General features: G+C 50.6%; 1 protein-coding gene across 2 annotated transcripts; it reads right to left on the bottom strand.

Annotated features, from left to right (window-relative positions):
* Positions 1-2,121: 2,121 nt before the first annotated feature.
* Positions 2,122-21,263, bottom strand: DRAXIN (dorsal inhibitory axon guidance protein). 2 transcript variants are annotated; one of them, XM_074975094.1, is made up of 7 exons: positions 21,111-21,263; positions 11,851-12,332; positions 9,191-9,378; positions 8,252-8,363; positions 7,110-7,199; positions 6,695-6,784; positions 2,122-3,927 (listed from the first exon to the last, which is right to left on the bottom strand). In XM_074975094.1, exons 2-7 carry the CDS (start codon positions 12,308-12,310, stop codon positions 3,815-3,817), a joined length of 1,053 nt encoding a protein of 350 aa, XP_074831195.1. In that variant the 5' UTR covers positions 12,311-12,332; positions 21,111-21,263; the 3' UTR covers positions 2,122-3,814. The 2 variants fall into 2 exon arrangements, with proteins under 2 accessions (XP_074831195.1, XP_074831194.1); XM_074975093.1 differs by lacking the exon at positions 21,111-21,263 and adding an exon at positions 15,411-15,551.
* Positions 21,264-24,328: the final 3,065 nt, after the last annotated feature.

Raw genomic sequence — 24,328 nt, forward strand, 5'->3', positions numbered from 1 at the left:
CAGCCAGGGAACTGGTTGTCTAAATGCTGCTCTTTGCACCTGCACTTAATTGCATCTATGAAAACAAAAGCGAGGCTGAGGTCCCTCGTAAAGCCTAACAGCACAGTGATTTGTCACTGCCTTTGCTGCTGTTTGAATCTGCTTACAGCTTGATATGATGATTTGCACCCACTAGGGAATACACACTATGGCCCACATCCTGCAGTGAGCTCTACGTGGGCAGACCCCTTCCCCTACACAGAGCGCCGCTATCTGGGGCGGGGCTTCACCAGCGCACGGGGATCTGCGCCTGCAGAGCTCACGGCAGAATTGGGGCCCATGGCACAATCAGACTAGCAACAACCATGTTGGAAAGAGGTGTCCTGGCAGAGCCCTATCAGCTAGGTTTTGAACATGGTTGTCATCAGCAAACTAAGGGCCAGATCTAAGAAATCTGCAACTGACTGATCAGCTCAGAACTTTGGCCTTTAAACTCCAGGTGTTGGCTATAACATTGGCAGCGCCACCCCTTATTATGAATCTGGGCTGTTAGAGAGAGTCTAGACTTCCCCTGCTCTGTGTTGGCTAATTGCATTCTTCCTGCTGCTTGGAGCTGGACCCAAATACTCATGCTTTAGTCCTAATTCTTGGACAGAAATCGTACTACAGTGTAGCTACTGCCACCCGAATTGTGGGTTTGTCTTAAGGGTTCCTTCACAAATTCCTCCCTCAAATCTCTTTTGGCATTGAGGATGCGCTTGTGTCCTATTTCTTATTATATACACAGCATTATAAAGTTGTCGTTATTGGGCCTTTAGTCAGACTTTACACAGTGGAGCGGGAACTTTGTGTGTGCTCGTCCACATTTTCCTATCACAGCGCGCAGCAACATTACACAAGATTTTAGGGCAGAAAATGGAGACGAACATATCCTGATGAAACAGCAGAGCGAAGTTAGGGAGGTAGAATATAATTACTCAAACTGGAATCTGACCAGACCACCAGGGGTAATACCCTCACTCCTGCAACAAGGGCTGAGATCTTGGTTTTACAGCCACAAGACATTACCTCAAGCCACCCAGAATCTTTTCATGCCACACTGGGGTGGGTGACCATATTTCCCCAAAGAGAAACAGGACCCCCCGAGCCGGTTGCCTGAGTGCCCCTCTCCCCACACAAGACTGTTGCCCGTGGCTAGAACCCTGGGAAGGGGCCCTCAGGAGGCTGTCCCCCCGCTCCCTGGAATCCTGCTCCCCGCCCCCAAAAGCTGCAATGCTGCCTTCCCTCCCCAGCTCTGCCTCCCCCGCTGCGGGGGGGGGGGGAGCCTGGCATCTCTGCTTGCCCCACACATGTTCCTCCACACTGCACCCCACTTTGACCAAAGTGGGCACTTGTCCTGTTTGTTCCGCCAACCGATCAAGTCAGCAAAAGCAAATGCCTCCTTTCGAAAAAAATGTTGGGATGGCAGGGACAGGGCGTAAAAAAGGGACTGTCCTGGGCCGTGTGGTCACCCTTCTGACCCAGTACTGACTCAGGGAGAATGACACCTACTGTCTAACCAACACCACTCTTTCCCACAGTGAAGTTAGCCTGGGCAACTCATTGCCACAAGATATTATGCAGATCACGAACTTAGCAGTGTTTAAAAAAGAACTGGACATTTATATGCCTAACAAGCGTATCCAGAGTTATAATGGCAAGAACAACAAAAAGAATATTGGAAGGACTATAAACCCTCATACGTCAGAGCATAAGAGACTCCAGCTATTGGGAGTTGGGAAGAAACCTTTGAGCAGGGTATTCATAGAATATCAGGGTTGGAAGGGACCTCAGGAGGTCATCAAGTCCAACCCCCTGCTCAAAGCAGGACCAATCCCCAATCAAATCATCCCAGCTATTCCATAGCTGCCTAGTGCCAGGCTGGTTTCCAATCTTCTTCTGAAGCAGCTTATGCTGGAGATGGTATACGGGACTGGATGGAGCCCCAGAGTAGCGCAATTCCTATGCACCATTGTCAGAAGCACCTAGGTGTTCCTCAGAGGTCACGGACCTAGCCTCACAAAGGCTCTCTGGTGGGCTCCTGTCCCAGGGATGGAGGCAGGCAAGGAAGCAGAAAGAGTTGGGGAAAGGCTAACTATCATCTCTTTATTTACATCGCAATCAAATGCGCATGCAACACGTCACAGGATGTACTACAAGGTAACAGCCCTGCCCCACCTTCCTTCACCGGAAACTTTATTGTCTGTTCACTAGGAAAACTGCATTTCCCCAGAAAACTCCTAAAAATAATAATTAAAAAACCCCACACTCCAAAGGAGAACCAAATGAGTGAGAGCTGCAGGTCAGGATGTTATCTTCAGCCCGTCCCAACCAGCTTGTCCTCCATGGGAGAGAGAGGAAGGGATGGGGAGGGGACAGCGTCGGGAACACAGTCTGCTAACTGCAGTGGGAATAAAAACAGGGCATGGCCTCATGGCTAGGTGACCCTCCTTCCAGCCTTGGCTGCTGGTTGAAGAAAAGCAAAACCAACATCTCCCCGTGTCCCAATGCCGCGGTGCTGACTCCAGGGACAGACCCTCTGGCTAACTGCACCAGCCCCCAATGGAGTCCTCTTGCCAAGAGCCCCATCATGAACCTGCCTGGTCACTCAGATCAGATTGCATGCTGAGCAACTGGTCCTCTGAAAGGCAGCGTGCCGGCTGGCACCCCTCGCCAACCGCAATAACTAGACTTTGCCCTTCTGTAGCACAGTGCACCTGAGGGTCTGAAAAGTGGGTCACCAACATGAATGAACTGAAGGAGGGAGGGAGATATCTCCATTTTACAGAAGGGGAAACAGAGGCACAGAGCGGTAGAGTGACTCACCCTGGCCCCACAGCGAGTCTCTGGCAAAGCAAGGAGCAGATCTAAGATCCAGTGACTCATCACCTGCACATTTAGGCCCAGATCCTCAGGTGGGGTGTAAAATGGGCCCAACTCCCCTGAAGTCAGTGGAGCTGCAGCCACATACACCGGCTGAGGTTCAGGTTCTTATCTTCCAAATTACCCCACACAGACACTGAAGTGAGGGTTCTGGACAGAGTCACCAGCGAAGGCAGGTGTTTGTCTAGTGTGTGGCAGGAGGTATCACTAAAGCACTGCCTAGCCATGCATCACTGTCCCACAGTCCTAGGCAGAGAAAAGAGACTGACTGGCTGTGGGCGATAAGCCATAGGGAAAGCAAGAATTTCAGGGCTGCAGAGAATGGGCATGTCCCATGCAATGGTCCGGCTCAGGGTATCCAATTTCCTGGTCATCTTCTCTGATCTCCCATATAGTCCAAGCAGGAGAGAACAAGGACACCCACCCACCTGTCCCAGAACCCAGGATTCCTAGGGGAGCTCCTCCCAGTCTTCTCACAAGAAATAACCAAGGGGAAAGACTTAAGCCCTGGCTTCCATTCGACCTAAAGGAAGCAACTTTAGCTGCAGTGAGAGGAGAGTCTTGTATTCTCTTTCCCTCTCAGCAGGATATAAGGCCCCTTTCCACTTTTTCAGAGGCTCTCGACTCAAGGGTCATGAACAGGTGTCAGGGGACCACAATCCCTCTGCTAGATGGGAGAGGGGGTCCCAGCGAGATGGGAGAGATGTCCGGGGGGCGGGGGGTGGTGGTCCTGGGATAGAAAAGGTTGAGAACAGCTACCCTCATCTCATCATCAGAATCAGTCTCATTGGGGCCCCGCCCGGTCAGAGCCTGCAGCTTCAATCATTTGGTAATTTCCCCACCCCTCCCCACTGCTAGTTATAAATAACTCGTTCCTGACCCTCCAGGCTGGGAAATGAATCTCAGCCCCCTTCTACACGTTAATGAACGATCCCTGATCACCACTGGCTGACTCCGGCTCCACACAACGCCCTTTCCTCCGGGTCACTCTTCGGTTCCGGTGAAATTTGGCGTAGCAACGTAGCCCTGCACGGAAGACACAGATGAGGAGTGTGAGATGGTCCAACTGCTCTGGGGAGTAATCTGGGTGTGCGTGCGCAGACACACACACAAAGAATTGTATTGGAGTCTGCGTGTGTGCTGGTGAATAGAGCTTTCAAGGAATTAGGCCGGTCCTCATCTTACAGTAGCGGAAGCAGAGTCAATCTCAGCCGTGAGCACATGTGACTCATGGTGACACACAGGGTCAATGGCAGAACCCACCACAATGGGGACTGTCCCATGAACATAACGTTGGGTGAGCCATTTGGACCAGAATGGCAGAGAAGTCCCATAACCTACATTGGACCTCGTAGGGCTTATTGTTTTCTTGCTTCTATTTAGCTCACTGATCCAAGGTTACGTCTGCTCGTTTACGGCTGAGATTTCATTGGTGCTGACAGAGCGTTTCACAGGCTCTTCAGAAATTCCATAAAGCGCACTGACAACAGTAAGGAAAATCCATAAGAAGTTTTGCTTCGTCTCCCCCGATTACTTCCTATTACTGTCTAAGTGATCGCTCCACTGGGAAATGAGGGTTAACGTGTGGCTGTGATAGCAGCAATGGTCGGGGAGCTCCCCTCGCTACTTTATCGCTCTTAAACTTCACGAGAGGAGGCAGAGGCTTCTGACAGCAGTGACTGGGGCCCGATCCAGAGTCCACGGAAGTCCATAGGAGTCTTTCCATTGACTTCTGTGGGTTTTGGATCAAGTCCTAAAGTGTAGGGAATATGTGATGCTGGTTGAGGTAGCCTTTGGTGAAGAATACCTGTATACTGGGAAAGCAGCCTCTGTTTTAAGAAGATACCAATGAACAGCCTTCCTAATAAGGGTGTTTCACTCTGGGAATTTGCCCAGGTAATTCAGCTGTGGCTGGGACATGGCACATTTGTCTTTTGGTGCCTCTTCTTAGTTAGCCTCTTGTCAATCAGAAACATGCTTTACAAACTAGGAAAGTATTGTGACAAAGTTCCTCCTCTGCCATGGTGGGTCCTGGGCTTTTGGGGGGATTTGCTCGCCTCAGAGGTTCACGGCAGCCCTCAGTTTGGCTGCTTCTGCTAGAGGCTCAAACCTGCCATCCACTCAGCTAACCTCGTCACTGGCCAGCATGGGGGAAATGGAGAACAATCCCCGCAGCCTCTGGGTCCCACCTAGTGGGTCAGGAACAGGCCAGATCCCTTTCCAAATTAGACCTTCCCTTCTGGCGTTTCTCACAGACCAGGTCAACTCCTCCTGTGTCCAATCAGGAGTTGGGGGGAACCCAGGCCCACCCTCTACACCAGGTTCCAGCCCAGGGCCCTATGGATAGCAGCTGTCCACAATGTCCCCTGTATCAGCTGTGTGACAGCTACAACTCCCTGGGCTACTTCCCCATGGCCTTCACCCAGCACCTTCTTTATCCTCACTGCAGGATCTTCCTCCTGAAGCCTGATCACGCTTGTACTCCTCAGTCCTCCAGCAGCCTGCCTTCTCACTCCCTGCATGCCCCCTCACAAACTGATGGGAGGTCCTTTTTAAACCAGGTGTCCTGATGAGCCTGCCTGCCATAATTGATTCTAGTAAGTTCTTAATTGGCTCCAGGTATCTTAATTAGCTTGCCTGTCTTAATTGGTTCTAGTAGGTTCCTGATTGCTCTAGGGCAGCTCCTGCTCTGGTCACTCAGGGAACAGAAAACTATTGATCCAGTGGCCAGTATATTTGCCTTCGACCGGACTCCTGTACCCCACTGGTCTGGGTCTGTCACAGTAATTACAATGTTGGGCCAGCTGGTGCAAATCCAGGTAGCTCCACTGAAGACAATGAGGTACGCTAACTTAGGGGCTGGCCCTTGGTATTGCTGGAAGGCGCTGCGTGGACAGCCCGGGGAACAGGAGTCCTCTTTTGCTCCACAGAGCAGGGACAGCACAGGTTGGGCAGTGAAAGCTTCCCCTAGAGAGAGACCTTTTCAGGGGTGAGAGGGGTCTTCAGTCTCCCTGGCTTCTGCAACGAGACAGCCAACAAAATTGCCTTTGAGTGATGGATTTTATGATGTGGGCAGTTGTCCACTGGGAACTAGACTGATGTCACAGGTCACTGAGCAGATGGCACTTGTATTTGGATACCACTGCTCTGAGCTGCATTCAGACCTGTCTACCAAGAGGGGAAAGGTTCTGCCTTTCATTACCAATGCCCCCAGGCCATTCAGTTCCCTCATAAGAAAAATACATATGATCAGAGCTTCGCTCAACTCCAAATTTATCCTACCACCATATCTCATGGGATATCGACATACTTGTCGTTAACTTAACCAGCCTAAACATGAAACAGGGCCTGGGGCAGCCCCACTGGGATTTCCATAGGAGCATGCTCCTGAGGCCAATCTAGAGCAGCATCATGTTTGAATAAGGTCCTGGGTCTAGAATATCCTGCTACCATGTACACCTCTGAGAAAAATCTACCTAGAAAGTATATAGCACGGTGCATCTTCAAAGCCCCTTACAGACATTAATGGATTATTGCTCACACTCCTCCGCCGAGACTGGAATGGAGGGATTAATTTCCCTACTTTGCAGGTAAGGAAATAGAGAGATTAAATGACTTGACCATGGACATGCAATAAATTAATGGCAGAGACAAGATTAGAGCTCAGGGGTCCCGGCTCTCAAACTGCTAGACCCCACTTCCCCGCTATAATCTCTGTAGCCAGCCACTGAACCAGCGATAAACAGAAAGCAAGGACTTGGGGAGTCTCCCACCAGTGATGAGCTGAACTCACCTTGAGTGCACATGCAGTCGTCGTAACATTTGTTGTTAAGGCCTCGATTGTGCGGTTTGCAGAGGTGCTCACGCAAGTCACAGCAGGATCCTGCCAACACAGTGAGCGAGCCATCAAGAGATGGTCAAAAGGAGAGAGAATGCTGTTGAATTATCTCCCCACCTGCACCCGCCTTGAGCAGGAATTCCTCCAGGACACAGCCCCAATGCATTGTCTGAACATGGATGTTCACAGCAGACTCCACACTCACCTTGCCACACCATCCATTTCTCAAAATTAGGATAAATTAGAGGGGGATGTCACCCCTCCCTCCCCCGACCCCAGCCACAGAATCCAGGGCTGGATTCCAAACACTCCAGAGTCTGCAACCAACTCTGCAATGAACGAAATTTGTTTTTATGAGGCTGGTGCTCACCTGGAAGGCAGTCAAGATGATGGTCACATGGCTCTCCTTCAGCTGCCATGGTTTCATTTCCACTGCTGGGGCTCTTACTACGGTGTTTCTCTAGGGAGAAGAACAAATAGCTGATGGAATTCAATGGGGCTGTACCTTTTCCAGCAGCCTGAACCTTCCTGCCGAATGGGGTGGTTAAGGAGCAGCATTTCTCTAGTAGGTGCTAAGCTACTTTGACCTTCTCCCATGTTCCTTCTCACTAGTCCAAATGACCAGGACCCGCACTGCTCACGGGGAACAGAAGGCCTTTGAAAGCTTCTGAGATCAGCACTCCTTCCTAGAGGTAGGCCCAGAACCAAACCATCCCTAGATCCAAACAGCCTCAAACTTGAGAGACGTTCTGATCTGGATCCAAACTTCTACAGTTCAAGTCTCATCTCTGCTCCTCACAGGCTTTGTTGCTTATTGAAATCTCCCTCAGACTGAACCTAACCCAAACCACATCTTCTGGACCAGCTCAGGGCAAATTGCTCCAGAACATGAAATACAAGCGGATAGAGGGAGGGTTTAGCGGGAGTCAAAAGAATCAGCCCCAGCTAATGGAGATAGTTATAAAAACAATACTTTCAATGGCTAGATTCATGGATTAGCTCTTGAAAAATGATCACAGATTCCTTAGCCGTTGACACTAACACTGTTCTCTTCCCAGCTGAACCTGACAGTATCAGATAAATCACTTGATCCAGCAGAGATGTAGTTCGCTCAGTGTGGAGACTCGAACAGACTAGAGCACGATGTGTGTCAGATAATAAAATAAAAGGAAGAAGTTGGCAAATCTATGCCCTATGCCCTCAAAATGCCCTTCGTGGTAGACAAAGGATTCAGTACGTTTTGCATGGCAGTAGAGAAATGGAACTTTATAAAGCTAATCCTCATCTTGACAAGCACGCCCTCTGGGTACAGCCATAGCAGGGGTGTGTTAGGTATAATCAGCTGCAAAATCCAACCGATGCAATAAGACCATTTAAGCTTTTTGTCTGTCTCTCCTACTCCCCAGCCCCCCAAGTCTGTCCTTCCGTTTCCTGGATAGCTGGGAACCCCAAGCCTTAGAGGGATGTTGGAGGGCACACATAGCAATAGTAGATCCCATGGAAGTCGGATACCTTTCTTCTTGGCAGATGGCCACATTTCTGGCTTGAGGTCTTCATAATCTGTCCAGTCAAACAGAGCCATATCCAGGGTGGGCATCACGTCCCCGTCTTGCCTGACACGGACCTGCAGGTGACAAGAAGCAAAGCAGTAAATAGTATGCCCTTCTGTAGGGCCCCGCAGGCAAATTTCAGCATGTACTTTAAGGACACTAACCCCCCAGAAGTGGGGATTTTTACCCCCATCTCGCAGATTGTTCAGCATTGGCCTCACTCTGTTCCCAGTGAAGCCAAGGATTAAACTCCTGGCGACCTCAACAGGAGTAGTTAGGTCAACGCTGCGTGTTTCTGAAAATCCTACCCTGTGGCTCTAGAGCAAGTCAGTGACAGAGCCCAGGGCGAGAATTCCTGAGTTCCTGGCTTCTAGGCCTATCCTGGGTCCACTGGGACATGCTGTCTCTCAAGGCGAGCTCTTGTTCTATGCCAGGGCGCTTTTGGGAAGCTGAGTGGCTAGCAGGGGTGAGGAGAGATGTCTCAATCAAAGGAGGAGATCTTCCTGAGTGAGGAGGTGCTCTGGTGTCTCCAAGGAAAGGAGCTGCACTTTTTAGGAGAGCTTTTGTGTCAGACAATACACTTGGAAAGTAGATGCCTGAAAGGGGCAGGAGGGAACTGTAGCTCATGGGGAAGTCTTGGGGTCTCACACTGGTTGGGGAGAGGGTGTTTTTCAGTAGAGAGCTGATCATTGTGAGGGAGATGGGGGCACCAAGCAGCTACCTGTCTCCTCTCCCAGGATCCTGCTGTCTCCAGGTGGGGATAGCAAGGCACCATCAGCCTCTATACCACCACCAAGCATGACTTAGGGGAGCTGAGCACCTAACTCCCTTAGGTTGCTTTGAAAATTCTAGCCAGTGGCAGTGGTGGAGAGTCCAGTGCGTTTAACAGGTGCACCTTTACCTGGGGCCGAAGGGACGTGGGTGGAAGAGCTGGTGGTTCCTCAGTAGAAACTGCTGTCTCCAGCATGGTGAAGAGGAGCACCGTGGGAGCCAGACCCGTGAATTCCTCCACCTGGAGGTTTTGAAACTGCCCCTCAAAGTTTTCAGGCTTCTTATACAACGAGCTTGGCTCAGGGTCAGGGCCTTTGCCTACAGAAGGTGACAAGGACAATGACATCATCTTCCTCATCCTTTTCCTTGCTAGGGGCCACAGAATTTCCCCTGGGGATAGTTACACCACAACACCACCTGCAGCCTTTGAATCTGGATACAGACATCAGATGCACTTGGACCTTAAGGTCTGTAGGGTGGGAAAAGCAGTTCAAATCCGTCTCACTCCAAATCTATCTCTCAGTTCAGAAGGGGCTGACACAGACTATTATTTATTAATTATTATTATTAATAATCTGTGTTGTGGAAGTGCCAAGGAGGCCCGGCAGCCGATGGTGCTTGGTGCTGTACAAACAACAAAATAACCTTTGCCCTGAAGAGCTTATCTGGGAATTCCATAGAAAGAAACAGGGCATGGCCACTGATTTAAAACTATATTATGAGATTCAGCCAATGCCAACTGTGGTCAATAGGAGTAGAATAAGGCTGAGTGCTTTTGAGTAGTCCACCCTTCATTAGTAAGCTGTAATAGTTTAATTTAAATCAGTTTGAAAGCAATATAGCACCACAAAGCACTGTGTGCACACATATTTCAGCTTGAGAGGAGTTTATATTGGTTCCGTGTAAATCTGTTCCAAACTGACTGTTTAAGATAAACTGGCGTAAGATCGTCCACACAGCCCTTTGTACAAGTTTAACTAAATCAGTTTAAATTTACACCTTAAGTTAAATTTAATGTCTACACAGAAAGATAGCAACTGTCCAGGAAAAATACTGCCTGAAACCAGCTACTGTGTTCTGTGTTCTCCCACCTAGACCTTGTGTGAAGCAGTCAGCCCCATAAGAAAGCAACCAAGGGCTCTTTCTTTTAGGGAGGGCAGAAAGAGATTGAGGTGAGCCCAGGGAAATATCAGAGGCCAAATTCTCAGTTGGTGTAAATTGGCATAGCTGCAATAGCTCTAACAGAGCGATGCTGATTTACAGCAGCTGAGAAACTGGCCCGTGGAGTCGTGCATATACACAGCTTGAACTGAGAGGCAAAGCAGCCCCCTTGTTACATTAAAGTGACTTTTTAATTCTGTTAGTGTAATTTTGCACCTGCAAAATTTACGTTTCACAGCACTTTGCTAAGTTGGCTTGACTGAAAATCGTGAGAATTCAAGTTTTGATGCTAAATAAATAAATAAAAATAATGTGGATGAAAATTGCTTTATGTATGTATGTACGTATTGATTTTCAATTCTGGTAAAGTTCCAAGGTCAGGATTGGAGGTTTTGAACATTGCTGAGATGTGTTTGTAAACCGGACTAGTTGAGGAAAAGCAACAACAATAAGACCCCCAAACAAGGCCAAAACATCCCAACCCCCATGAAATGTCAGGGTTTCCTTCCCTCCCAAAATCAGATCATTTTTACAAAACAGCAATGAACTGTGACAACCTGAGATTTCAACGTTTTCACATTTTCTTGTGCATATTTTGTACATATGCCCATGCGCCGGATCACACCAGCCACACACACTGCTCCAAGACACCCTCCCATGCCCCTGTACACCTCTACACACACACACACTGCCCATTCCCAATCACCCTCCTCCCTCACCCCCACAACCCTGATACACTGACCCCCTCCTCACACAGCCCCTCCCCAGCCACCTTCCCCCCCACACACACTGCCCCCAGACACCTTCCCATGCCCCTCTACACACACACACACACACACACACTGCCCATTCCCAATCACCCTCCTCCCTCACCCCAACACCCTGATGCACTCCCCCCCACACTGCCCCTCCCCAGCCACCTTCCCCGGCACACACACCCTGACCCTCCCCACACACACACTGCCCTTCGCTCCCACATTTGCCCTCCCCAGCCACCTTCCCCCCACACACCGCCCCTTCCCCACACTCCAAAGCCACCTTCCCCCCCACACACACTGCCCCTTCCCAGCCACCTTCCCCCACACACACATCCTGACCCTCCCCGCACACACACTGCCCTTCACTCCCACATTTCCCCTCCCCAGCCACCTTCCCCGCACACACCGCCCCTTCCCCATACACACTGCCACTCCAAAGCTAACTTCCCCCCCACACACACACTGCCCCTTCCCAGCCATCTTCCCCCACACACACATCCTGACCCTCCCCGCACACACACTGCCCTTCACTCCCACATTTCCCCTCCCCAGCCACCTTCCCCCCCCACACCGCCCCTTCCCCACACACACTGCCCCTCCAAAGCCACCTTCCCCCACACACACACTGCCCCTCCCCAGCCACCTTCCCCCACACACACATCCTGACCCTCCCCGCACACACACTGCCCTTCGCTCCCACATTTCCCCTCCCCAGCCACCTTCCCCCCACACACCGCCCCTTCCCCACACACACTGCCCCTCCAAAGCCACCTTTCCCCCACACACACACTGCCCCTCCCCAGCCACACACACACACACACTTTGCCCTCTGAAGCAGCCAGGAGACCCGGGTCCCTTTGGGTTCTTCTACCTCGGTGTTGTTTCAGCCTCTCCCTGCGGCTGTGCCGCCGGTGCTCCCGGTTTTGCTTCTTCCCCCTCTCCGACCCAGGGGACTGGTTCTCCCTCTCAGGATATGGGAACTCAAAGCCCAGAAACACGTCCTTCTGCTGCTTCAGGGCAGCAGGCCGTTGGATTGCTCCTTGGTCCTCTCCTGCTGGAGTCCCACTTGCCAGCCTGAGGGCCTCCTCTCCAGATACCTGCCCTCTGGAAGGCATGCCATGGGCCCTGTCCTTCTTGGCTCCACCATGCCTGCGGTGGTGCCCTGCTTGGGGCTGATGCTGCCACAGCTCCTGGTTTTGAAGGTTGTTGTTATTCTCTGGGATGTTTTTGTCCTGGGTGCCAGGGTCCAAGGAGCCCACTGGGCAGATGTCAGAGAGAACCAGGACACAGAAGAAAAAGAAAGGGGACAAGGAGCAGACGGAAGATGCCATAATCCTGGGCGCCTTGCTGCACCTGAGATAAACATGTAATCAACATCAAGCTCATCAAAGAATCCAGGCCTTATAGAGCCCACAAAACCCCCCTCTATCTTCCCTGCTCCCACACCAGGATTGAGATCAGCCCTTTAAACACAGCACACTCACTGGACCCACAGCTGCACTCCAGCCTTGGGGGATTGTATTTTTATCCCTTAATAGCACTAATCTGGATGTTCTTGTTAGCCTTATAAAAGTCTCATCCTGGTCTGAACCCTGCTAGGCTCTTGGCCTCCATGATATCATGTGGCAATGAGTTCCACAGGCCAACCGTGCAGTATGCAAAAAAAAAAAAAAAAGAGCACCTCTCCTTTTATCTGTTTGAAATCTTCTGCCTTTCAGTTTAATTGAATATGGCTTTAATCTGAGGCTCTCAACATGATTTACAAAGACTGCCAAGTGTTGTGATCCCCTTTCGAGGAACAGGGAGAGACACAAAGAAATTAAGTGCTTTGGCCAACATCACAAACCGGCAGAGCTGGGAACAGAATCCAGGTGCTCTGACGCTCACTCCTGCCCTCTATGCTGACTTGAGAGGGTGAGCAGCAGAAGGAGGGTGCCCGGAAGGCAGTATCATCACATGCTGAACTTACTCACCCCTTCAATGTCTTCTGGCAAAGAGAATGCAATCCCTGCAGCTCCTGCATTTCGCAAAACCTTGCATCAATGAAAATAGCCAAAGGAAAGACATTGTCCGATCAATGAGCCTGTTACGTGGGAAAACACTGGCTCTGCAGTTGCTCTGTGCTATAGAGAGTCTCCTGTTCAGGGAATGCTGACTTAACATGAATAAGGAGTGAGTTTGAGAACCAACGAGTACAGGGGACATTCCAGGCTAGAGCCCCGGGCCTGCTCCTCGGATGGCATAAATGGGCAGTTTCTTTGATTTCAGTCAAACTGAGCGTCGGCCCAACATTCCAAAACCAAACCTCACCAGATAGGAAGAGCCCTGACCTCTGGGGGAAGTTGGAGTCCAGAACCCACATTGGCAGTTTAGCCTCACCTCTCATCACTTGGGACACCAGGGTTCAATGACTATAACATGCAGGCAGGAGTGCAGCAAATGAGGAGGTTTCTTGAGACTGGATGCACATGGAGCATAGGGGGGAGGCCAGGACTGCAGCAGTATGGAGTGGGAGGAAGGCCAAGATTCAGGACTGAATGAGAACACAGCGTGTGTCCAGTTTTGGGTCCCACACTACAAGAAGGATGTGGAAAAACTGGAAAGAGTCTCGCGGAGGGCAACAAAAATGATTGGGGGCTGGAGCACATGACTTATGAGGAGAGGCTGAGGGAACTGGGATTATTTAGTCTGCAGAAGAGAAGAGTGAGGGGGGATTTGATAGCTGCTTTCAACTACTTGAAAGGGGGTTCCAAAGAGGATGGATCTAGACTGTTCTCAGTGGTAGCAGATGACAGAACAAGGAGTAATGGTCTCAAGTTGCAGTGCAAGAGGTTTTGGTTGGAAATTAGGAAAAACGTTTTCACTAGGAGGGTGGTGAAGCACTGGAATGGGTTACCTAGGGAGGTGGTAGAATCTCCTTCCTTTGAGGTTTTTAAGGTCAGGCTTGACAAAGCCCTGGCTGGATTGATTTAGTTGGGGATTGGTCCTACTTTGAGCAGGGGGTTGGACTAGATGACCTCCTGAGGTCCCTTCCAACCCGGATATTCTATGATTCTGAGAGGCTCAAGGCGGGCAATGAATGAGTCCCTCCTCCTTGGTTACCTCATCCTATTCCAGCCTTGGTCACAGCAGCACATGCAAGGCCTGCAGGGGAGGAGAGGTTCCAGTTTCATGTGCAAATGAAGGTCATTAATCAATGGTGATGCCTCCCTTTGATTTCTGACTAGCCCCCCTACCCTTCTCTTTTACCTCCTGCCATCTGAGGAGCTAGAGATGCGATCCTGGCTCCTACGGGCAATGGTGGGGCAGTCCAGTACCAGCTGTTGTGCTGGAGCTGCCTGCCAGGCAGGTTGACATTCTGGGCCTCCTCATGGCTGGCTTGCTTGAGATGAAGATGTCAAGATGAACAGAACAGGAAGCAGCCGGTGGCCTTGTAGGGCAGGCAATGGGCCTGGGGCGGGGCAGCTCCAGAGGTGCTACCAGGAGCCCAGCATGTGCTGCCCTAGGGAAGCTAAAGAAAAGCAGGGTCTGAGTAAACCCTGGAAGTGTTCCATTGAAGGGTAGCCAGGCAGCAAACGAATGCTTCCAGTCATCTGTTGGACTGACAAGGGTGGGAGGGCTGTCTCGTGTGCAGTATAGGGAATTGGGACTGGGACTCTGGGCTGCTGTTCTTGGGTTCTGTTCCCTACTCTGCCACTCTGTGGCCTTGGGCAAGTCACTTCACCTCTCCTTGCCTCAGTCTCCGCATCTGTGAAATGGGGCTACTGTGTCACTGGCATCCGGAGGCTTGTTAAGTCAGTAAAGCCATTTGAGATCTTTAGAAGGAATGGCGAGGGCAAAGGAATATTATTTACTTCTCTTTGTATTCAGATTGTATGCAGATTTTCTGCAACTGATGTGCTCATAAGAAGGAATTCTTCAGTCCCCTAGTGAAAGCCCTGTTTATTCATTCCCCAGCAAGCTTGGCCACAACCTTCCTGCAGTTACTCCATGTGGGTCTTTAGAGCGTGGAAGGAGGCAACCCCTTCCATACTTTCCCACTGCCATCGGGAAAAGCCCCCTCCCCTGGAAGTTCAGGCCCAAGCAGTGTTCATGTAGACAGAACCCATGCCTTTATTTAGGGCTGCTAATGACCAAGGAAAGCCGCTTGTCTACGAATTGCTTTGCGAGGCACTGGAATATCTTATTTGCCGACGGAGTCATGCTACAAAATAGCATTTCATTTTGGCTCATGCAAAATCTAGAGTTACAACTTGGAATCCATTTAGCAAAGCATCTGCAGTTCCCACTCCAAGGCCAGTGAAACAATAAATATTGTTGAGCAAAAACAGTATCTCCCTGTCCAGAACAATTTCATCTTTTTTTTAAATTAGAGCAAACCAGCTGGATCTTGGCAACTCTGAATTCTGAGGACTGGGAACAGTGTCTCACCTTCTCATCCACAGCAGAAATGGGAGGGTGCCAAGCGGAAGGAACAGCAGGTGTCAAGAGTGGATTAAACAGACTGCTCTAGCCTGGGCCGCACATCACAATCACTAGTGCAGCCACGAGCCCTTTGCTTTTCACGTGAACATTACCCCAGCCATGCGCTCTTTTGGGGACCTGGTGACAAAGAATCAGATGCAGAAAACCCCTGCAGGGCTAAATGCTGTTGTGAACTTCACTGCAGCTCTTCACCAACTGGGAAAGTGCAGCTCACAGACCCTGGACCTAGCAGCTTCCCTGAGGGCACGATACAGTTTGGAATCTTGCAGGGGCCAGAGTGATACCTCCACTCTGCACTAGATCTGTGGGCGTAGGGAAGAGGGCACAGGTTTGCAATAATAATGCAGTTAATAAATACGTTATATTATACAGCACCTGTCATCAGACGAGCTAAGAAGTGTTTATGCTGCTTTCCTGCCTGCATGGCTCTAAGGACAAACGCATAAATTCTAGCAGCCCCGAGTTAATGGAACTGCTGCTCCATTAAAGGGCAACTCCTACAATGCCCCTTGTCAACATGGGACTCCTCCATACAGTGCATCCTCTTCTGCCTTACCCAGTCATATGCCCAGATCCGGATGCTACCTTTACTTCCCATCTCCCTGGGCCCAATCCTCTTTCCCTGCACAGTCTGCAAGTTCTCCCTTCCCATCTGCAGTATCCCTTGCTTTACACAGACAAACCCATTAGTTTCGGACACCGGTCTGCATCTTCTCCAGCCTCCCGCTGCTGCTCTTCCCATCAGCAGCCAGTCTGGCTCCTGATCCTCCTCCCTCCAAACCAAGCTCCAGCGTAGCCTCTCACCAAGTCCCTTGTGCTGTGCATTTCAGAGACATAGCAGCCAGCATCAGTCTGACACCTCCACTCCACTCTCTTCATAACAGGATAAATTCTGCATTGACCTCAGTAGGTTCACATGGTGGGTTAAGTCAGAGTGGAATTTGGCCCTGCAAGGAGATGCCTTCAACCGCCTGCTCTGAAACAAAGTTGTACATAGTGTAGACACAAAAGTTCACCTCCTTCCTGGGATCTGGCTTAATCAACAAAGGTTATAAAATTCCCCCAGGCTTGGCTGCTCCCAGGGTTCCTCCTTCAGTGCTGCTTGGCCCACACCCTAGATCCTCTTTCCTCTACAGTGCCACTGAAATACAGCCATCTCCTGCCCCTAACTTAAAGGTGGTTCCTTGGGGATAAAGCAAAGACATCAGACCAATGCCAAATTCATTCAAATATCTAACAATTCCCCCCTGCCCCCCGCTGCCTCCCACTCCATATCTGGAAGATGGGGGGTGGGGAGGAAGGGAAGCAGGAGCTCTGAGCCCATGAACAAAGAATGTTGGGACTCTTGCTGGACAGACAGCACAGAGGAAACCAGCTTGTGTGTTCCAGGGCTGAATCAAAATGGATTGAACAGAAACTCTGGGCCAGATTTATCCCTGGCTTTAAGGAATTTAATTCGCTGTGGGAGTGCTACACGGCACAGCTCTCACTGCGCTCCAGATAGAGGAACATAAGCTGCAGGGATAGACAAATGTACATGTCTCCTGCATCATCTGTGCACGTTGCCTGCGTGCCTGGCAGCCGTGATGGACAATGAATCCCAACTCCCCGTGCCAGGGCTCACTGTAGAGAAGGATCCAGGGGGTGACGGATGGTCTGTGAAGGGCCTGGAGGAGAATAGACTGGGTAAGCTCTGGTCTGCACGAGCAGACATACAGTGTGTGGGCTGGAGTTAGGAGGATGGCATTGTGCAGATAAATGAGGTTTCTCTTCCCTGCCGGGGCTCTCTCCATCTGGTTTTCTATTTCTGCAGGCAAGTGCAGGGGACTTCATATGCAGTCCGGGGAGAGATCCATATGTTTCTCTCCCCTTCACCAGCATCCCCAACTTATATGCACTCATCTCAAACACCCCCCTCCCCGATATAGGAAATGCCCCTTGCCTCGTCCCTGGCTTGGAGCATTTTTTGCATATTCCTGTTACCGACTTTGTAAAGAGCTTTCTGTCGGGACAGCTTCCGTGCCAGCGCTGACAGCCCAGGCATCCTCTTTCAGACCTGGTTCGCGTAAACAAAGAAGCACAAACCACCTGCGCACATCACTCTGTTCCTTTCAGGATCCACTTTAAAACTGCCCTCCTCCTTTTCCAAACAGTCCATGAACTTGCTTCATTTCCTCACTCCCCACCCTGAGCCCCACCCTGCTCCCCCTTCATTTGTCCACCCCTGGGCTCCTCCTTGTCCCTGGTCACCAAATTTGGTGAAGAGCCTTCTTCTCTGCAGCTCCTGCTAATCTTTCTTTCTCACTCTGTCGTTATTTAACCCGGTGTGGCATTTTACAGTTACTGCAAAAACTGTTACACAGAAGAAAGTCCCAGGGCCAAATTTAGCAATGCCCAAAACACTCACAGCTCCCCTTGGGTTCATCGGAAATTTAGTTCATTTGTATGAGGGCTGAGTTTGGCCCATATTGTGATTGTGGAAGGGTTGTGAATCTGACACAGAACCGAATGGGCTTTGGGAAAATACATGCCTGTCCCATTTCACAGCCCCCTGCATCATACTCAGTAACACCTAAAAATACACACACACACACACTACGCAGCCTCTTGCTGAGCCTAGATGGCAGAGATGGTCTCTCCCTGCTGCCTGGCCCACAGCGGCTAATGTAAAGGCTTTGCACTGCCATGGCCCCTTTCATCCAAGGATCTCAGAGTGCTTTACGGACCTTAGCTGCACAATGCACCTGAGAGGCAGCTCCTTAAGATTACCCCTGTTTTATTAACGGGTGGAGAGAGGCACAGAGGGGTTCAAAAGTGCCACCTAATTCTGGGTATCCCCCTTTTTGCATGCTCAACCCAAGGCACCTTAAAGGGGCCTGATTCTCCATTGTCCTGCACCTTGGGTCGTCACGAAACCTCATGCAAAGTGAGTGTATAATACTACCATTCCAAACGGGCAGGGTTTTATGTCCACATCGTGCTCACTTTGCACTGGCAGGAATGACTGCACAAGCTGCAACCCAGGGCAAATCAGGTCTCTAGGGTTTTGCGAACCCACAGCTCCCACTGGGGTTGTGATGGCCTCACGGTGTCTCAAGTGGAGCACTGAAAATCAGTGACCACTGGAAACCGTTGGCATTGGTGACTTGCCACAGCAGGTCAGTGGTAGAGCTGGGATGCCCTCCTGAGACCTGATGAGAGATGCAGTGTCACACGTCTAAAGTTACTCAAGAAATCCCATCTTCAGCAGCTCACGTACTGTAGGAGGTTTGCATTTATATGTTTGCCGTCAGGTCACCACTAGCCTCCAGGGTTTTACACTTTGGCTCTGAGCGGTGCTGGAGATGGGCCTTGCCTTCCTATTACCTTGAGCCTCAATCCTGCAACCCGTACCCTTGGGAATAACTCTTACGCATGTGAGTAACCCTACTGACGTCAGAAGAGCTATAGCACTCACAGGAATCAAGAGGGTTGCAGGACTGAGCCTCCAATGTCCTAGAAGGTAGAACAGACAGATAGGACATGGTACGGAAATGGAAGAGGGGCACCTGGATGAATATGCAGTGCCCTCTGCTCTGCTTTCCCCCGGGGCCTTCACAAAACGGCTGACACAGCCGTCATTGGTGAGAGATGTGTGACCTGCTATCAAACAGGGTCTCCTCTTCCCAATAATGAGATTAAAATGGCAATGAGTTAGAGATTAGCATCCAAGATATAGTCACTTGCTGTCACCACGGCACTGAAGAATCTCTAATTTCATGCACAAAGCAGAGTGACAAATGGGGGACGATCAATAGGAAAGCACACCGCACGCGCCACTGAAAAGCATTCAGACAACTGATAAAAAACACCCAGTGGAGTTACACCAGGGGGGATTTGACCCCATATGCTTGATCATTTCAGGGGGTGGATTTGTCTCCATGTATCAGCTCATTTAGAGCAAGACATTGACCTTATTCCTTGGGTGATAAGTGTTGATTTTTAAAATCAGATTTCACAAGAGAAATACACAGGTTTATAAAAGGGAAATGTAATGAAAATACAAACCAATTTCCATCCAAACTCTATGCTGATGGAAGACTTCAGGTATGAATTGGATGAATGTCACATAAATTCTATATGATGAATTACCAGCTGTAATAAGCCAATAGCTTATGCCAAAATCATTTAATTCAGAATCACAGCCCCACTTTCACCAGCAGAAGAAGATTAGAGGACAATCAGGGAGCAATTGAGAGAGGTGTGTGCCTGTGTTTCTCTGTGAATAAAGTAGCTTAAAACCCCCCCAGGAAAACAGAAGCTTTCCATCTTGGTAACTTTTCACAATGGAGCAAGTGCAAGCTGAGGAGACGTCCAGGATCAATGGGACAGTGTAGTTACTCTTAGGTGCAAAGGGAGCTGGATAACTGAATGGAGGAAAACAAAGGGTGGAAAGCAAAAACAAGCAAACTCAGGAAGACAACGTGAATGGAGTACCAGGATCTTAAAGTGACCCAGAGCCTCTAAGTGATTAAGATTTAAAATAGCCGGGAAACAGCAACTGTGTCTGATTCTCAGCATGAACGGGGACGAGGGCAAGCAGATGATTAATCATAAGGACTGACCCCAGTAGTCATGGCCCAATCAGCTAGCTAGACAGACCTAATCCGGGGGATGCTTTATAAATATTTCAGGTTCTTGAGTCCCACCACCTTCCTGCCCTGCAGTAAGGCACATAACTGGCATCTGTTGTGCAGATGATAGTTACTGTATCATGCTGACTCGGAGGAACCCGCCACAGCAGAAATAACGAACCCTGTTGGCAATGGGCCTGGGTGTGAAATAAGCAATGAAATAACTAATAAACCCCGGTGAGTGACCAGACTCAGAACAGACCGGGCCTGAGGTGCCTTTGAATGGATGAAGCTGCATCCCATCCACAGCCTTTGCACCAGCCACAAATCCGGGGGGAATCAGGCACAGGGAGGTTGAAGAACAAATCAAACAATGCACTAATGAGAGGGATCATGTAATCGCAGTGAAAGCTGAAGGCTGGCTGGCTGGCTGCCTGCCTCCCCCGAGCTTAGCCATCGCTGGCTAAAAGTGACTTTAGACTGGCACCAACCAAAAACATGAGATCAGCAGCGTGAGCCCCCCCCTTCCCCACCACCCTCTTCCCCCCAGTCCGGGAGAGTCTAAGCAGGAACATGATGTAAAGGGGTCACCTCTCCCCCCGCCCACCCCCTTCCCAAGTATCAGCAGCTGTAACTGCAATCAGCAAAGGCTACCTGGACCAAAGCAGAGAGTGGCATGGGGGGAGCGGGATCTCGAGCAGCCCAGGTGTGTGGGGGGGATGGGGAGCCCCCTCCAGAGGGGCTGTGAATGCGGGGCGCTGAACCCCAGAGGGGGAAGGGATCCAGCTAGCCAGGAGCGAGCGGGATCGGGGTCGGGGCAGCCTCGGGAAGTTGAGGGGTTTGTGCCGCGGCTCAGTCGTTCATTCCCAGACGGGGAGGGAAGGATGGGCAGGAAAGGTGTGTGGGTGAGGAGCGGGGGGGGGCCCCTCTAGAGGACGAGAGAATCTGCCCATTCCCTGCCCCCGCCCCAGAGAAGAGGACTGAGCCCAGCTACAAGGTCAGGGGTGCAGGGAGGGAGAGATCCGCTGCCTACCTGTCTGCAGCTCCTCGGCTCTGGAGTCAGCTGGAAGGGCAGGGAGCAGCCGATCTGCCTGGCTCGGGGGGCTGTCCACACTCGAGAAGAGGAGGAGACAGGGGAGGGCGAGGCGAGCGGCAGTGGGGGAATGTGCAGAGCCGGCAGAGGAGCTGGGAAGCCCAGGGGAGGGGGGGGCGCAGTCCGGAAAGGGGGGCGGGGTAGGGGGATCAGGTGGAGCTGCTAGCAACAGAGCTGGGGTGGGGTGCGGAGATACACAAGGGCTGGCGTTGCAATAGGAGGCAAGGGAGAGTGCGCGTTCCCGAGCCCCGGCGCGCCCCCGCGGGGCTGCTCCCCCAGCTGGTGGTCCCCAGAGAGAGAAGGAGACAAAGGCAAGGAGACAAAGGCAGGAGGGAGCCCCCCGGGGGAGAAGTTGATGCCAGGCCTGCGAGAAGGAGAAGGGAAGTCCCCCAGGCTCAGGAGCCAGGTGGGACCGGGGGGGCTGCCCAGCTCCACGCCTCACCTGCCTGCAGCCGCTGCAGGCCCGGGGCTCTGCTCCCGCCCCCGTTCACACCCGCAGCGCGTCCCAGTGGACTGGGGCCGCCTCCGGAGTCACGGTGCAGCGAGCCGCAAGACACAATGAGATCAAGGCTCTGCTCAGCTGGGGGAGCGTCTGTCCCGCGTCCGCGAGCCCCGGCTCGGTCCCCAAAGAGATTAGTCTCCATTGCTGCCAAATGGGATGGAACAAATGGGGGGGGGGGTTGTTAAGCTGTTTGATGATCCCCCCACACACACACACACCACACACATCATACTAGGCTGTAAAAGTGGGGGAAATCCCCCCCACGAGCTCCTGATTTGAGGACATCTGTGTTGGCAGGGAGAAGAGAAGAGAAAGCCACCCCCTTCTTCCACCCTGGTCTCTCCAAAGCCAGGACACACCTGGGGTTTCACTTCCCCCTCGCTGCTTCTGGCACAGACATTGTTTTAATTCTCAGGAGGTGGTTGACGGTTCAGATGGTCTCCCCCACATCCTTTCCCTCCTTCCTTTGCTTCACGCTCTCTATTTCTGGCAGATCCACGGACTTTTGGGGGCGATCACTGGGGCTCTGTGGAGCTAATGTAAAGCCTGGTCCTGCCCTCCTCCTTCATGAATATTCCTTCCTCAGGGAAGTAATCCTGCTGACTGCTTTGGAACTACTCACAGGAGTTAAGGCGCCTGGGCAAACGAAAGTACCCCTGGGTTGTGTGGCAACCCTAATTTGCCATGGCCTCACTGGTTTTGTGATTCAGATCTGAGCCATAATGTTCAGCGCACAGCTGGATTTTGCATTCATTCATTTCAAAGGGCTCAGTTCTGATCCTGTTAAAACCAAGCGATGTTTTGCTATTGGCCTCGCTAGGAGCAGGACTGGGCCCAGAAGATGTGCACTGGGAGGGCTGAAGCTTGGCATGCAGAATGTGAAACTGGTACTGCAGAGGCCTATTGCAAAAGACTCTAGATTTCACCAGAGCCGTGTCCCCCAATCCACAGATTTTAAAACAGCACCCGGAAAAGCCCCACTAGATCTAGAAGGTTTCAGAGTAGCAGTCGTGTTAGTCTGTATTCGCAAGAAGAACGGGAGGACTTGTGGCACCTTAGAGACTAACCAATTTATTTCAGCATAAGCTTTCGTGAGCTACGGCTCACTTCATTGGAGAGACTAACCAATTTATTTCAGCATAAGCTTTCGTGAGCTACGGCTCACTTCATCGGATGCATCCGATGAAGTGAGCCGTAGCTCACGAAAGCTTATGCTGAAATAAATTGGTTAGTCTCTAAGGTGCCACAAGTCCTCCTTTTCTTTTTTAGATCTAGAAGCTTTCCTCCTCGGCTCCTGCGCCATCAGCGCTGTAGTAAAAGGGTCCAGTGCACAAAAGTGGAGTATTTGAAATCTGAAGTGACTGTGCAATGTAATGACCCCCGGTCAAACTAAATATGGTATTGAAAATTTAGAAGGCGGAATGACTGAGTGAGATAGGAGAATTAATCTATCTAAGGTACTTCTACAGGGTGGTATCTAAACACCTCACAATCTTTAATGCATTTATTCTCATAACACCACTCTGAGGAAGGGAAGTGCTATTATCCCTACTTTACAGATGGGGAAACTGAGGCACAGAGCCACTAAGGCTATGTCTACACTACAGCGGCACAACTACTGCAGTGCATCTGGGCCAGTGTTGTGCCCAGGCTGCTGCTCTAACCACTGGACCATCCTGCCTCTCATCAAGGGTGATTGGACTCTGATGCAACAAAATTCATAGTGTGTGTGTGTATGTGTGTGTATATATATTTAATTATTAATTCTCCATTCCTGTGCTACTCATATCACTTTAGATTATTAAGAATGATAGACTCTGAAAACTTGTTTTTAATGTTTGCATTTAAATTTAGACAATGAAAATCACAGAAGTCAGTTCCTTTGTCTTTATTTATGATGTGTATAGAGAGAATTTTGCTTTCTGGCTGTCAAGCAGTGACACAAGGATGCCCAGTGTGGACTGTAAACACCAAAGGGAATGTTTACTTGTTTGGTTTTTTAAAATTCAGTGGAATTAATAAAAAATGAATGGAGATATTTCTGTTGGTCACAGTCTTTCTTCAAACTGGTTTAAAGGATTTTGACTTAAAGAAGCAGAATTTGGGGCCAAATTTGATCTAAACGTGTCCCCCTAAGAGGGAGATTTTCAAAATGAGGCTGGATAGCTATCTGTCTTGGATGGTTTAGACCAGGGATTCTCAAACTTTATTGCACCGTGATCCTCTTCTGACAAAAAAAAATAAATAAAAATTACTACATGACCCCAGGAGGGGGGACCGAAACCTGAGCCCACCCAAGCCCTGATGTTCCAGGCGGGGGTGGAGGGAGAGTGGCAAAGCCCAAGGGCTTCAGCCCTAGGTGGGGGGCTTTTAACCTGAGCCCGGCTGCCCAGGACTGAAGGCCTTGGACTTTGGCCTTGGGCAGTGGGGCTTGGGCTTCAGCCCCGGGGCCCCAGCAAGTCTAACACTAGCCCTGGCGACCTCATTAAAAAGGGGTCATGACCCACATTGAGGTCTCGACCCACAGTCTGAGAACCACTGGTTTAGACACAACAAAGCCTGCATCTTAGCAGGAGGTTAGACTAGATCAGTGGTTTTCAAAGTTTGGATCACAACCCAGTACTGGGTCGCCTTGCTCAGCACCCAGGGACCTTGG

This window comes from Natator depressus, chromosome 18 (genome assembly GCF_965152275.1).
Source record: "Natator depressus isolate rNatDep1 chromosome 18, rNatDep2.hap1, whole genome shotgun sequence".
Classification (NCBI taxonomy): domain Eukaryota; kingdom Metazoa; phylum Chordata; order Testudines; family Cheloniidae; genus Natator; species Natator depressus.